Below are 16498 nucleotides of genomic sequence, written 5' to 3' on the forward strand. Positions count from 1 at the left end.
CCCTAAAATAAGTAGTAGCAGTAGCAGAAGCAGTAATAATAATAATAATAATAATAATAATAATAATGATAATAATAATAACAGACAAACGCCCGAACAGCAAGCAGTAGTAGTAGTAGTAGTAATAATAATAATAATAATAATAATAATAATAATAATAATAATAATAAATATAGCTGCAAAGCAGCAATGGCGGGCTCCAAGCTATACTGTGCACAAACATCTATGTTCGAATCCTCAAAGGGTTTCCTTGTACCAAATCCCTCAAATGTAGGCACCACTTGTAGGGTATCACCGTTACAAAATTGTCGTGTGCCGGGGTGTCCAAGTTTGTTCTTACCCCATTTCCGACCTCGGACATGTTCGAATCCATTAAGGGTTTGCTTGTACCAATTCCGTAACAACATAGTCACCGGAAATCGCCACAACGAAATTGGCGTGTTCCAGGGGTGTCCCAAATATTAATCAAATATTACCACCAAAGGTGTTACTTTTAGCATGCAACCAAGAACAAACAATAAGATGCATATGGCACACTAACTTCATGAAAACTTTCAATAGTTTCTGTGGAGAACCTTACAAGATATGATCTTCAAAGGTGAAAAAAATGATCAAAATCAAAATCCAATAGGTCCGTCGATATAAAAGATATCCAAAATCGGCTAACAGAGTTTGATGTGCTATGTAAGGAGACCATTCTCAGAAAGTTTGAAAACATTTCATGCAATGGATTCAGAAGAGTATGCATTTAAAAACAGGTACCCAAAAGACACTGTGAAAACCTTGAATCCAATATGGCTGCCAAACCACGTGACCAATGACCAAAGTCAAAGAACATAAAATGTCAAGCATCCAAAGCAGCAGACACATCTAAAGTTTGAAAGTAATTGGACAAGCGGTTGCGGAGCAATAGGGCTAAATATAGCTTTAAAAATTGTTTATTTTTCAGTTATCTGCCCTTGGTCTTTGGGCCTACGGCCTTGGAATTTGTGTGGTATCTGGTACATAAGTATCTGGATACACATACAAAATTTGAACGGAATCGAGACAATGGTTATTATGCTAGCTCTGGTACAAAAATCGGCGGAACAATAATAATATTAAATCGAACGATAGCACTGGGACTCTTCAGCTTTTCGGCTTCGTGACTCTTTAACAGGCTGTAACTTCTTTGTCAGTTGAGCTCCAGTCAAATGGATGAGCGTTCTGAGTTCGTCGGGGCCCCGGGTTTATGTCGTATTGCTGAGATAAAGTGCTAAACCTGTTTCCGACCTCGTCCATGTTCGAATCCTGATATGGTTTGCCTGTACCAACGCCGTCAAATGTAATGAACCGCTTGTCAGATATCCCCACATGTGTCCCAGTGTGTTCTTAACCCATGTTTGACTTCGACCATGTTCGAATCCTCAAATGGTTTGCCTGTACCATCGCCGTCAAATGTAATGAACCGCTTGTCAGACATCCCCACATGTGTCCCAGTGTGTTCTTAACCCATGTTTGACTTCGACCATGTTTGAATCCTCAAATGGTTTGCCTGTACCAACGCCGTCAAATGTAATGAACTGCTTGTCAAACATCCCCACATGTGTCCCAGTGTGTTCTTAACCCATGTTTGACTTCGACCATGTTCGAATCCTCAAATGGTTTGCCTGTACCAACGCCGTCAAATGTAATGAACTGCTTGTGAGACATCACCACATATGTCCCAGTGTGTTCTTAACCCATGTTTGACATCGACCATGTTCGAATCCGCATGTGGTTTGCTTGTACCAACTCATGCAAATGATAGTCACCGTTTGCAGGACATCACCGCTACGAAATTGGTATGTGCAAGAGTTAACCAGTGTGTTCTATACCCATTTACCACCAAGACAATGTTCGAATCCCGATAATCGCCTCTTAAGACAAGCATGGGTTGCCGAAGACCAATTCTAACCCTCATCTTCCAGGGTAATATACATACTGCAAAAGACACTTGACGGTCCAAGGGAAATAACCCTAGGTGTTCTGAGCGATGTATTCGGTATTTTGTCAATATTACCACCAAGCGGTGTTACTTTTAGCATGCAACCAAGAACAAAATATGATGTACATATGTCCGACTAACTTCATGTGAACTTTCAATAGTTTCTGTGGAGAACCTTACAAGATATGATCTTTGTATAAAGTAAATATTCGGTGAAAAAAATCATCAAAATCAAAATCCAGTAGCGCCGTCACCAAGAAAGATATCCAAAAACGGCTATGCCTATTTGTTGTGTTCTGTATGGAGACAATTCTCAGAAAGATTGAAAGCATTTCATGCAGTGGATTCAGAGGAGATAGTATTTGAAGACAGGTACCCAAAAAACCCTGTGAAAACCTTAAATCCAATATGGCCGCAACTAAAAAAGATATCCAAAAACGGCTATGGCTATTTGTTGTGTTCTGTATGGAGACCATTCTCAGAAAGTTTGAAAGCATTTCATGCAGTGGATTCAGAGGAGATAGTATTTGAAGACAGGTACCCCAAAAACCCTGTTAAAACCTTTAATCCAATATGGCTGCCAAACCATGTGACCAATGACCAAAGTCAAAGAACAAACAATGTCAAGAAACTGAAGCAGCAGATACATACAACGTTTGAAAGTAAACGGACAAACGGTTGTGGAGCAGCAGGGCAAAATATATCGTCCAAAAATACTTGTTTTTCAGTTATCTTCCCTTGTCCTTTGAGCCTATGGCCTTGTGTTTTTGGGGGAATCTAGTACTCAAAGGTCTCCATACACACACAATATTTGAACAAAATCGGGCCAGTGGTTATTGTGCTAGCGCTGGTACAAAAATCGGCGGAATAATAAATAATAATAATAATAATAATAATAAATAATAAATCGAACGATTACAATAGGGCTTCCAGCCTTTCGGCTTGGAGCCCTAATAATAATAATAATTATAATAGACAAACGCCCGAACATCAAATTAGTCTTACAGACTAAAGACCCAGACTAGGCAAGGCAATTCTAAACTTTCCGAAAGTACAAGGTACTTGACTTTAGGAGTAAATAGTAAATAGGTACTTGACCTATAAGACAATCTAGACAATCGCGGGAAAAATGGTTTCACACGGATTACTAGGAAAACGGGGTGAGTACCAGATTAAAACTGACAGTCATTATGAAATGACAGTCAATAAGAAATGTACTTTACCAAAAGAGTAAATAGTAAAAAGGTACTTGACCTAATCTAGACAATGGCGGGAAAAATGGTTTCACGCGGATTACTAGGAAAACGGGGTCAGTACCAGATTAAAACTGCCCCGTAATTAGTTACGACCGAAACCTGGCTTACGAATGATCACGCAGTAGCATGACGGAACCGTAAACGGTCTAGCGATACCCGGGGATAAAGACACATAATTTTGCCAAGAGTTTCATACGAGGCACGCGGACCTCGGAGAAAGCAGCCTCTCTGGTTCAGTACGGGGAATGCTATAGAATGGCGAGCTAAACAAGTAAATGCGGTCTTTCCTGAATATTCTCATAATTTTCGCGTCCATTATCTGTATCTTTTCCGACTGTCCTGTCTCTCCCACTTTTTGATGCAATCATTCAGCCATTGCGTTATCTTCGTTGCCCAGCTACATCCATGGGGAACAGCTCACTAGACACTTCACTCTTAAAAATATAGTCATCAAGTTGTGAGAACATGTTCGAATCTCCAGAAATGACGTCATGAAAGAACAATGTTTCATCGGAAAGAAGCCACGCTTCGTTCTTAATTGTTCTTTGCGATTTATGGCGTGGCTATCTAATGTTTTATCATAATACATTTTCAGTTGAATATAACTGTATACCAGGCTGCGGTGGTTTTACGGAACTTTCGATACTGGGCCTGTGTCCACAAAGCAATCTCAGCGCTACGACCATCGTAACTCATATACTTTCATGTAGAATTACGAATTGTCAATCACAGCGCTGGGGTCCCTTTGTTGAACGGTGCCCTGCCCTTCCGTTTTATTAACTATATGTATTTATTTATTGTTTAACTATGTTTTAGTCACACGTTACCCGGTGGACTATTGGGGTGAGTGAGTGAGTGAGTGAGTGAGTGAGTGAGTGAGTGAGTGAGTTTAAGTTTAACGTCACATCGGCAATATTTACATTATTACAAAATATACATTCTTTATGAATACATTCAGATTCTTTCAAGACCTGTCGACAATGGACTGTAAAACAACTAAAGTATCACATATTTGTATTTAATACCCGCATGTAAGCATACAATGTGACTATTAAAGATCACCAACATCCAATGTTAGGCCACCACACTAGGTGCCATGTGGACTTACGGTCCCTCTGCAACCCGCATCGTACCCCAGCATGATTTACACCATCCCTTAAGTCAATGACGATTACTGCAGGGTTTAGCCGGAGATTAAAACAAACTAATATTCTGCGAGTAAGACACTTGCGGACATAAATAATACTTTGAATGTCGTGGGCTTGCATACCCCCACTGGGGACAGACCCGTGTAGATCATGGGTAGAATAGGTCTTCAGCAACCCATGCTTGCCGTAAAAGGCGACTTTGCTTGTCATAATATAAGAGGCGACTAACGGGATCGGGTGGTCAGGCTCGCTGACTTGGTTGATGCATGTCATCGTCTCCCAATGGCGTGGATCGATACTCATGATATCGATCGCAGGATTGTCTGATTATTTACAGACCGCCGTCGTATAGGTGGAATATTGCTGAGTGCGGCGTTAAACAACAAACAAACCAACCCTCAGGGGCACGAGAAGTTTACTCTACTGCAACCCCGCATCAAATACATCACCTCCGAATAACCATTTCTGGTTTGATTCATTTATATCCGGGGCGGTCGGGTGGTGTCCTCCCCATTGGCCTACTTCCCATTTGGCCTCCTCCCCATTGGCCTACTTCCCATTTGGCTTACTTCCCATTTGGCCTACTTCCCATTTGGCCTACTTCCCATTTGGCTTACTTCCCATTTGGCCCACGCTTTTAGAGGATTTGATAACGGTAAGTAATCGGTTGGTTGATCACTCACTAATTACCCGTCTCCCCCAGAGTGATGAAAATGAACCAGTCCAACAACAGAGAAATGCAAGCTAACAGAATCTTTTAAATGTAATTTAATAAGCATTCCTACTGCATCTGCTAATGCCAAGGAAGATATTTCTCCTTGCTGGTGTCTGTCTCGGAGTCGGGACAGCTGACCATCGAGGTACACATATTTTCTCCTCCGCGGTGGAGGCTTGGCACCATGGGCCAGCAGGGCTAGATGTCTGGTGTGGCTAGCTTCAGGGGATTTCAGGACATCCAGGAAGCTGAACATTGTTGGATGGGCAGAGTTCATCTTGGCATCCAAGAGGCTGTGCCATCCTTCCAGATGATTATTAGTTCTTGGATCAACATTGTCATGGTGACTCCAAATTTCAACACCAAATCTAGCATCATACCCAACCCAGTTTGACACGACATAATCCTTGAACAGTTGAAATGCAGGACTCTCAACCTCAGCCTGCTCTAAAGCCTCAATAGCTTCGAACCATACGTCCTGAACATGCAAAGTCTATTTGTATTGTTTCCGGGTCGACCACCTCCCTGTGACTGTACATACTGAAAAGCCTGTGTGAATTAACAAGTTCTAATTAAGCTCAAACCAAACCATTTTTGTAAATAGGGGTGTAGGTTGTTTAAAATAATCTGTGGTTGGCCAAATGGGAAAGGTCATTTCTGTTTCTTTAGGCCATTTGGGACGTAGGCCAAATGGGACGTAGGCCAATAGGGGATGCACCGGTCGGGTAGCCTAGTGGTTAAAGCGTTCGCTCGTCACGCCGAAGACCCGGGTTCGATTCCCGACATGGGTACAATGTGTGAAGCCCATTTCTGGTGTCCCACGCTGTGATATTGCTGGAATATTGCTAAAAGCGGCGTAAAACCATACTCACTCACTAACTCATTTATAGCCACAATCAAACAAACACACGTGTATATTTTCTTTTACCCTATAGTTCATATCGCAATTATGTCATTTCAAATTGAATCACGAGAAAAGTTGCACTTAAAAAATAGGAAAAATGTTTCATAGATTCCTGGAAATTAGAATATAAAAAAACTGGCACAAATCCCTAATTATGTATTTACTTTTCAATATGTAACTCTCGTATCTCGTGTAAAACGCATGACAAACATAGTGACCATTATTCAGAAGCTTATCCTAAAGAAATTTGTCCTTTATAGGGCTTACATGTGTATTGTCAGTGAAACCTCGTTCATCCGGACGGTACCGTTCCAAGTCAAATCGTCCGGATTAACGAATGTCCGGTTAGAGATGTATAAGTAGTCCCCAATAATAATTGTTCGGGAGACGGGGCCTAGTTACGTTGAATACAGTGATTAATTTATCGAATATCTCTAACAGACTAATATACAGTGGTGCATTCTATCGTGGACCTTCAGAAATGTTTCTGAGCTATATGTGTATATTCATGTAGGCGTCGATCCTCCGGATCAGATTGATTGATAAGATACGATGTTTAAAATGATTCATCAAGAGAGCGCCTCAAGTCCGGTCAGCGCTATCTTAGCTCTGCAACACCGCTGCGCAGCGCAGTGCGTCAGAGCGTTTGTTTAACCCACAATTGTCTCAGAGCAGCTGGACGTGAAACTCGAAATGATGGTGAAACAATTTTGATTTTAAATTGTTTTGTTTTTTAATTAAAATCGTATGACAGAAAATATCTACGATGACATGTTGCCTGTCTGTTTAATTAATGTTATACGTTACTGTAGAGCCAATGATAAGAGTAACGAACATGAGTGAGTGAGTATGGTTTTACGCCGCTTTTAGCAATATTCCAGCAATATCACAGCGTGGGACACCAGAAATGGGCTTCACACATTGTACCCATGTCGGGAATCGAACCAGGGTCTTCGTCGTGAAAAGCGAACGCTTTAACCACAAGGCTACCCGACAGTCCCGCTTCTGTAGAGTGTTGAACAATTTAATGCATTTCTCATGTACATATACTCTGTAGATATACGGGTTAGAATTATTCTTCAGCAGCCCATGCTTGTCATTAAAAGGCGACTAATGGGATCGAGTGGTCAGACTCGCTGACATGACTGATTTATGTCATTGATCCCAATTGCGTAGATCGATGCTCGTGATATCAATCACTGGATTGTCTGGTCCAGATTCGATTATTAACAGTCCGCTGCCATATAACTGGAATAACCATGGATTTAGACGTTGTTACAATATAACCAGTACAGTAAACTACGGTTATAACGAACTCAAAGGGACTACTAATTTTAGTTCGTTATAACCGCAGTTCGTTATAAGCATATATACAGCATAACTACAGCAAATAGTCGGGACCAAAAAGTAAGTTCGTTATATCCGTCAGTTCGTTATAAGGGTGTTCGTTTTAACCGTAGTCTACTGTAGTTTAACCCTGGGATTCATCAACATAAAACCACTTGCTGAGTGCGGCTAAAGCAACACACGAACAAATCATATAAATATACATATGAGAATATAATAAGAGAGAACGTAATAGATTTAACACTGCTTTGGGCAGCATTTCAGTGAAACCCACTAGCAAGAGTATGGTGCTGACAGATCTGGTAACATAATCATTGCGCTTCAATGATATATTGATGTGTTAATCTCTTTCTGGCGATATTTCAGACAGCATCATATGCCTCAGGTTTGTTTGATCGGGGTAACATTATTCAAGGCATCGGTGGAGTTCTCGGAGAGTTTTGTAGCAGATATGTAAGCGACATTTCCATGTTTCACGCATCAGTGATCAAACTTATGTCTGATGCGATTCCCTATTTTGATTTTATGAATGTTCCCGTGTGTGGTTGGGTGAACAATTGACTTGCCTGTGCGTGTGTTTGTGGCGGGTTCCACCGATGGTGCAGGATACGCACACTTTTTGCGGATACCCGTTGTCATCACTTGTTTATAATGATTCGTTGACACATGCTTATGATATAGTCGGAATCGTACAGAGATTCAGTATGATTAAGGGAACGGTTTTGTCGCTTTAATAATTAATTAGCATATCTCCCTCGAGCGCAAACTCGAAGCCCTGGAGACAAATAAGAGTTATCGAGTTATCCGCTGTTCCAGACATGCGGAGTACAGATATTATACAAAGTACCGTTAATGATTCTACCGGGGACCATAGCATCACGTCGACTTAAGCGATATTTAAATATCAAGGAAGATTTCATATGAACATGGAAATGGTTTTGTCGAGTTTATTTATATTACCCAAGACATATTGTACAAGGCCATGATTCATTTGTCCAGAAATCAGTTATTGCCAGTACCTTCAGAATTAAAGATGTTCTATTGTACTGAATTTATCGAATATTCTATGCCCGTTCAAATAAGACCATATTTCTGAGCAGCAAAGCATCAATAGTTTAATGTGAATATTGAAATCGGTACATGTTTTACTTGCATAGCCGATATATCTCGTACAGGTAATACAATGTATATAAAAATGCGACAACAACCATCTCCATAACCATATAAGAAGAAGAAGATGAAATGCCTGCTGAAAACAGAGTACGTTGTACGATTCCGACTGTTTATAAGTAAACGAGAATTCTAGCTTAGATATTCCGACACAATACGTACCTACCTATATTCATGGAGACGTATTGATTGATAGTACAGGTATTGCTGTGTCTTAAGTAAAAGACATATATATTCACACTGGCACGTCAAGCCCATGGGGTAAGGGTCTACACCTAGGGTAAAACGGGATGCTCACCGTTATCAGTACGTGGCATCCCCCTGTTCAGGCACATTATAATGATTCATCGAGAGACTCAAGCACTGTGCTTATTATAAAACATATTCACAACAGCTTACACAATTCTGAATAATATTTGACAAGGAATAGGTATATACATAAATATTAACGTGTTTCCCTTGTACAGGCGATGCCGGAGCTTCGGATGAACTCAAATGACAAGTCTTTAAATGGCATTTAGAAGTTTAGTTACGAATCAGCCACAGTGTTGATGTTCAGTTTCTTTACTATGCATGTAACGACTTTCTGGTTTAGATATAAATAATCTCCAGTTATAATCAAGAAAGTCGAAGGCCATCATCAACCTTCTTATTTGTTATATATAGTTACACTGATAGAGAGATTACATCTATATTGGGGGTAGCAACTGTAAATCAGAAAAGGTCACGTTTATACATTGATTCAGGTACACGGGTGTCCCCAACATATGAAAATATTTCATCATTAAAACTTCTAGTTGATCATGTTTGTACATTCGTCACAACGGCAAAATCTGACAAAAGTATGACAATATTTAACCATTATAACTTAAGTTAATTCTCCGTACGCTCTTCTCCGTTAAAACAAGGCAGTTACATATACTGCATAAATCCAAAGGGTTGCAATGTTAAGTTAGAGAGACATGTTTGTACATTCTTCAAACGGCAAAATGTACCAGGTGTGCGAAATATATGAAAACATTTCATCATTAAAACTTTTAATTGATAATGTTTGTACATTCGCCACAACGGCAAAATGTGCTAATTATCCGTACACTATGTAACATTTATCTAACGAGTAGCAATGGTAAGTGAGAAGACATAATGGTTCTATATTTGTTACAGTGGCGAAACATGACAGATGTGCCAAAAATATGAAAAACATTCGCCACTATAACTTAAGTAAGTTATCCGTACAATCTTTCAGTTAAACCAAGTCTACACATATTACATGTGTGCAACTGGTAGCAATGTTAAGTGACTAGAAATTATGTTTGCACTTGACAAAATGTGGCTGGTGTGGCTATCTAACGAGTAGCAATTGTAAGTGAGAAGACATAATGGTTCTATATTTGTTACAGTGGCGAAACATGACAGATGCGTCAAAAATATGAAAAACATTCGCCAATATAACTTGAAGTTAGTTATCCGTACAATCTTTCAGTTAAACCAAGTCTAACATATTACATGTGTGCAACTGGTAGCAATGTTAAGTGACTAGAAATTATGTTTGCACTTGACAAAATGTGGCAGGTGTGCCAAAAGAAAAGATCCTACCTTGAATGGACACTACGATGACGAGAAGTGCTACAGAGAGGTTGGTCATGTTGCCTGTGGTCCCTGTGTTGGTCCGCTGTGCTCTCAGTATTCCCACCCCTTACAAGTTGTGCCTTCTCCTTCCCTGTTGTCAGTGGACGAGTGTATAGAACGAGCTCTTTATATGGCACAGCGACACATCAATAATGCACGCCAATTCAATAATACCACACCAGCTGTGGGAGTCGAGGAAACAACCTGTGCCGCGAGGGTCAGCTTACTTAACAATCCGGGTGCCCTATTTTGACGTCGAAGATGCCACCCCCGACATTTCTATTCAGTAGGAAGGCTTGCCCCGCCCATTTGATCACGTGATCTGTACTGATTTGAGCGTGCGGACTCCGAGCGAGGTAAGCCTTCCCACGTTGAGATGGAACTTGGATCTAAATCGGGAGGCAATACGCTCCGGCTTCCAGGACGATCAGGGAACGAGTTCTAATGTAGTAACGTTTTCGCTTACGTGTTAATGTAGGACATTACGCAATAATATAAAATCCTTTACCGCGTCAAGTTGCGTTTAAGATAGCTCTGTCTATAAATCTTGAGTTGGAGGGATTGGTTACTCGTCTGTTGAAACAGCACACGACATCCTCCGAAATCTTAGCTAGGTATTATTGTCACGTAAATCTTTGAACAGTGCTAGTTTTCAAATGTGTTTTGTGCCGTCAAAAAGAATACTTCACGGTAATAATCTTAAAAAATATATTTTTTCTGTCACTCAGCAACTGCCTAACAAATATAAATATCTCGTTAATCCGGACGATTGCTCTTCTGGATTAGTAATCGCCAGGATTAGCACATGTCTGGATTAGTGAAGTCCGTGTCATGATGATGAGACGCACCCAACTGTTTCGAAAGCAAGACGGGTTCCGAATAAATAGTGTCCGGACTGACAAGGTTTTGCCTTGTAAACTATTTTCGCGTCGTTGTCTATTTATGAAAAAGTATGTATGAATATTTACCTATATCTCTTCTACCTAAATGTCGCTAAAGAACCTGCAAACGCTTCTTGTCACCACAGGGATCCTACTAATGTTAACGTCGTTCTACTCATAAGAAACTGTTATTTTTTCACATCGATGGCTATAGGATTTCCATGGGCAGTTCATATTAAAGTACTGACCTTTAAACGTGGCTATTATTTCTAGAAGAAGAATACTCGTTCGCTCATTTGTCTCATTTCGCTTATTTACTCAGTGAATAAGAATTTAGAAAAAAATGTCACTTTTCATCAGCTAGGTCTACGCGCAAAAAATAATTATAATTAAAGGCTCAACCCATTTTTTTTGTTCAATAAGTCTAAACACCATTATTTGAATTTATAATTCACAACACTAAACCCTCATCCGTATTGATGAATCAAGGCCTAAACTTTGGGTATACGCTCACCTTTTCGCGAACACATGGTATCATCACTATTTGATCGTGATTCATGAAAACAAGCTCCTCGGAATCGTACAACCAACTCTGCTTTATCCAGAGATTTCTGTTGGATATGAAAACGGTTTTGTCGCTTTATTTATTATCATAGTTAAAAAAACAGCACTAAATGTGAACTTTGATTTATACTGTATAAAAACGTTCTTAATAAAAACGTCAAAGCAACAGAATAACCAGTCTCAATTATCCGTCAAAACAGACTCTATTTGCTAAACATGGCCTGCCCGGTAGGACCCGTCAAACAAGGGTCTATCTTGAAAAATCACGAAAGTTAAATTTGTATCTATATTAATTAATCCCAGTTTTAAACAATGGTATATGCTAATAGAAATGTCCTGAAATCATGGTCTGTATTGGTAAACAACAAAACTAAACCCTTCTCTATAATGATGCGTCCCCGGCCTAAACTTTAGTATATATTGATAACAAAAATGTCCTATATTCATGGTCTATACTGGTAATTCACAAAACGAAACCCTAATCTATCAATATGTTTCCCTGGCTTAAATTATGGTTGACATTGAAAAAACAAAAGTCCTATATTCATGGTCTTTATCAGTAAATCACAAAGCGAAAGCCTAATCTATCATAACCCACCCCTGGCTTAAACTATGGCTTATATTGATAAAGAAAACGTCTTGAAACTATGTTTTATGTTGTTGAGTCCCAGGCTTAAAACTATCACTTATATTGATGACAAAGTCTAAATTCATGGGGTTTTTCCAGCCATATTACAGCGGTCTGTAACGAATAGAGTCTGGACCGGACAATCCAGTGATTGACCCCAAGACCATCGATGTACGCAACTTGGATACGATGACATGCCTTAAACAAGTCACCGAACCTCACCAAACGTTTCCGTTAATCGCATCTAAGTACAAGGAAGCCCGAGCCTAGACTATGGTTTATATTGTTACAAAAATGTCCTTAAGCTGCGCTTTATTATAAATTCTTTTTACAAATTTGACGCTTCAGTGACAAAAATGAGGTCCGATGCAATTCCCTATTTTGACTTACCATATGTTCCCATGTTTTTTTCAGGTGAACACTTGACTTGACTTTGCATGAGTTTGTGACTGGTGCCACCGGTGGGGCAGGATCCGCTCACCTTTTCGCGAAAACCTGGTATCACCACTGTCGCTTTATTTATATAACTATATTGAAGAATCTCAGCCTGAGGGTACGGTATTGATAAGCCATAGTTGCGGGTAAGAAATCACAAAGTGAGTGAGTATAGTTTTACGCCGCTTTTAGCAATATTTCAGCAATATCACGACAGGGGATACGAGGGCATGCAAGTCAGCGAGCCTGACCACCCGAACCCTTTGGTCGCCTCTTACGGCCAGCATAGGCATATAGCTGGAATATTGCTGAGAGCGACGTCAACCAACAATCAAACAAACAAATTCGTCATCACGCAGTAGGGTTTAGCTTTGTGATTTCTGAGGCGGTGGGGCGGCCAACTGGTGAAAATGTTCGCTCGTCACGCTCAAAGCCCGGGTCGATTCCTCACATGTGTGACCACTCGATCCCATCAGTCGCCTGACAAGCATGGGCTGCTGAAGAATAATTCTAACCTGGGCCTCCACAGAGTATATGTACATGAGAAACGCATTAAATTGTTCAACACTCTACACAAGCGGAGCGGTCGGGTAGCCTAGTGGTTAAAGCGTTCGCTTGTCACGCCGAAGACCCTGGTTCGATTCCCGGAACGGGTACAATGCGTGAAGCCCATTTCTGGTGTCCCCCGCTGTGATATTGCTGGAGTATTGCTAAAAGCGGCGTAAAACCATACTCACTCACTCACTCGTTCAGTTCTACCCGACGTTGAAATGAAAATGTTATTTGTGCCGGATTTATACCTTGAAGTTGTTTGAATATTACTACTTTCTTTGTTTAATATACACTCTTCAAAAAGAAAAGCACGGGTAGTATGTAGTTCATTGAACCTGACTACACAAAAATCCGGTATATAAATTGGATATATGTTATTGGAAAATGGTGGTGGCATGATATTCGACAAACGGTGCGTCAAAACGCAGCCATTGTCGATTTGCAATGTCTTAAACGGCATTGTTTTCACACTTGTTAAAAAATGTCATGAAGGAAAACAGTAAAGTTATTTCGTGGTAGTGGCTATCAAAAGGCAAGCATAAGCCAATAATTTTTCATTCAATTTGTCAGTCAACATTTTTCATGTTAGAAGACTCAGCGCTGCTGATCGGAACATCGCCTTAGGATGCATCCAAAGAGGGGAACCGCAGTGCTTTGTTGCATGCCACTTCAACGTCCACCACAGCACCATTTGCCGCCTTTGTGACCGATACACACAGTTCAATTCCGCTGCAGACCGTTCGAGAACTGGCCGACCAAGAGTTACCACCCTTGCACAGGATCGTTACATTCGACTGTTCCACCTACGTCATCGCAATGACGCATCCCTGGTTTGAGGAGGCTATCGGACCAGTCTGTCAGGAACCATCATCGCGAGGCTGGAATCCGACCCAGAAGACCAGTTGTCGTCCCTGTTTAGCAACAGATCCGTCGACAGCGACGCTTGCGTTGGTGCCATACCTTACCACCAATGGAATTTGAGAAACTGGAGACGAGTGTGGTTCTGCGATGAATCACGATTTCTTCTTCACCGGCGAGATGGAAGACCACGTGTTTATTGTCGTCGAAATGAGCGTTTTACGGGAATTCGACAATTTCGGTGGGAGCTGTTTTAACAGGACAACGCTCGACCGCACACAGCTCGTGTCACGGTAGACTACCTTAATAATGCCAACATCAACGTCTTTTCCTGGCTATCGACTCCAAATCTCAACCCAATCGAAAACCTCTGGGATGAACTCGATCGACGTGTACGTCAACGTCAGAACACGCAGCAGACACTCCCACAACTGGCCAACACGTTGCAAGCAGAATGGCGCAGAATTCCACAGGACAGAATTCGTACACTTATCCAGTCAGTGCAGAGGAGATGCAGAGCCGTGATTGCTGCCCGGGGCGGTCACACGAGATACTGAATTCAGCGTCACCTTGTGGCCTTATGTAACATGACAATGAACAGTTTTCAATGCCTGTTTACAACGACAACATGTGACTATCGAGTTCAAAAATATCATATTTGTATTTATGATGTTAAATCAAATATATCGACTTTATTAGGTACCATACATTTTCTAAAAATCTACCTGTGCGTTTCATTTTTTGAATAGGGTATATGCTAGATTTCAGAGAACTGTTTTTTCTAACTTCTTAATAGCACACACTGACAGAAAATGTTTGTTAAGTTTACTAACTTTGTTAGTGAATTGCACTGTCTACTGAGGTACCAACATGTTAGTTGACTTTACTAATCAGTTAGTTTTGTTTATACCAGGTGGCTGTCGTCACTAAATAAAAGACGTTAAGAAGTGAGTGAGTATGGTTTTACGCCGCTTTTAGAGATATTCCAGCAGTATCACGACGAGGGACACCAGAAATGGGTTTCGCACATTGTACCCATGTCGGGAATCGAACCCGGGTCTTCAGCGTGACGAGCGAACGTTTTAACCACTTGGTTCCCCCACCGCCCCCGTTAAGTAGTAATATGATTTTCAGTTTCCTGTAGGAGAAAATACAAGGTAACAGCAACAACACAATTATAATTGTGTAAATTGTTTATATTTAGGGGGACACGGGTGGCCCAGTCGTCTAAGGCGCCGCGATTCGCTGTGCAGAGTTGCGTCCCTTGGGCACGCCAGAAACCTATGATTGTGGGTTCGAATCCCGGTTCGCCTCGATTATGTTTCTACGTTTGTCAGCACCATACCCGTGCTCGTGGGTTTCACCGAAGTGGTAAACGTCAGAGACCTGCATCACTTCGGGCTTTCCTCCCACATTAAGCTGACACGCCATGATATAACTGGAATACTGTTAAAAGCGGCGTTAAACACAACTCACTCACTCACTCAGTTTATATCCAGGTGAATTTCGAACCTTTGATTCGTCGTCCGTGACGCCCCAACCTGTGCTACTGAGACTGTCGTCGTCGCATGTGTCAATTGTCCTAATAACCATTAGATGGTTTATTTGTACATGTTTATGTAAATTTTGTACCACGTTTGTAAGTCCTGGTGGTATATGTGAATGTTATTTCAATATATAATCTCATCCATATTTGACTTATAGCCTGATGAAATGGTTTTGGGTTGGTTTCTTGTTTAACGCCGCACTCAACAATATTTCTACTATATGATGGCGGTCTGTAAATAATCGAGTTTGGACCAGACAATCCAGTGATTGACATTATGAGCATCGATCCACGCAATTGGGACCCATGACATGCATCAACCAAGTCAGCGAGCTGACCAAACGATCCCGTTAGCCGCTCTTACAACAAGCATAGTCGCCTTTTACGGCAAGTATGGGTTGCTGAAGACCTATTCTACCCGAATCTTCACGGGTCGCCTGATGAAATGCATGTTTTTAACATGTTTTGAGGTGTTTAAATTCTGAACATGTTTAGGTTATGGGGATGTTTCGTTTAGGTGTTGTTTATGCTATGATGCGATCGCTCCTCTCATGTGTTAAGACCCTAAACGTGTTTGAAAGAGGTGAGTGAGTGAGTGAGTTGTTTGCGTTTATGGAGGTATAATTTTAAGACTAGCGTAAACACTGTGTAAGGCCGCGGATTAACGAAACTGTACACTCCGGTTTTTACGTTTAAACTTCCATTAACGCTAAAGCATATTGAAGTCAACTCTTGTAAATAAATACGCCAACAATCATAACTTCACATGCCACTTATTTAAGATTAATCACAAAACTCTATAAAACAATAATAAAAAAAACGGCATCGTTCAGTAACAGACCACAAATCACTGACCAATCTGGGATACGAAATGAAGGGCAGCTGATCCTGTAAATATT

At 40.8% G+C, this 16498-nt stretch overlaps 1 protein-coding gene across 1 annotated transcript in view; it reads right to left on the minus strand.

Annotated features, from left to right (window-relative positions):
• The window catches only part of LOC139460748 (uncharacterized), an 81234-nt gene extending 70848 nt beyond the window's left edge, over positions 1 to 10386 (minus strand). Inside the window, exon 1 of the mRNA XM_071242218.1 lies at positions 10103 to 10386. Within this exon, the coding sequence (XP_071098319.1) occupies positions 10103 to 10151 (49 nt within the window). The 5' untranslated portion in view covers positions 10152 to 10386. The remainder of the gene's footprint in view (positions 1 to 10102) is intronic.
• Between the last annotated feature and the right edge of the window lie 6112 nt (positions 10387 to 16498).

This window comes from Haliotis cracherodii, unplaced genomic scaffold (genome assembly GCF_022045235.1).
Source record: "Haliotis cracherodii isolate W230 unplaced genomic scaffold, xgHalCrac1.p SCAF_14, whole genome shotgun sequence".
NCBI classification, from domain to species: domain Eukaryota; kingdom Metazoa; phylum Mollusca; class Gastropoda; order Lepetellida; family Haliotidae; genus Haliotis; species Haliotis cracherodii.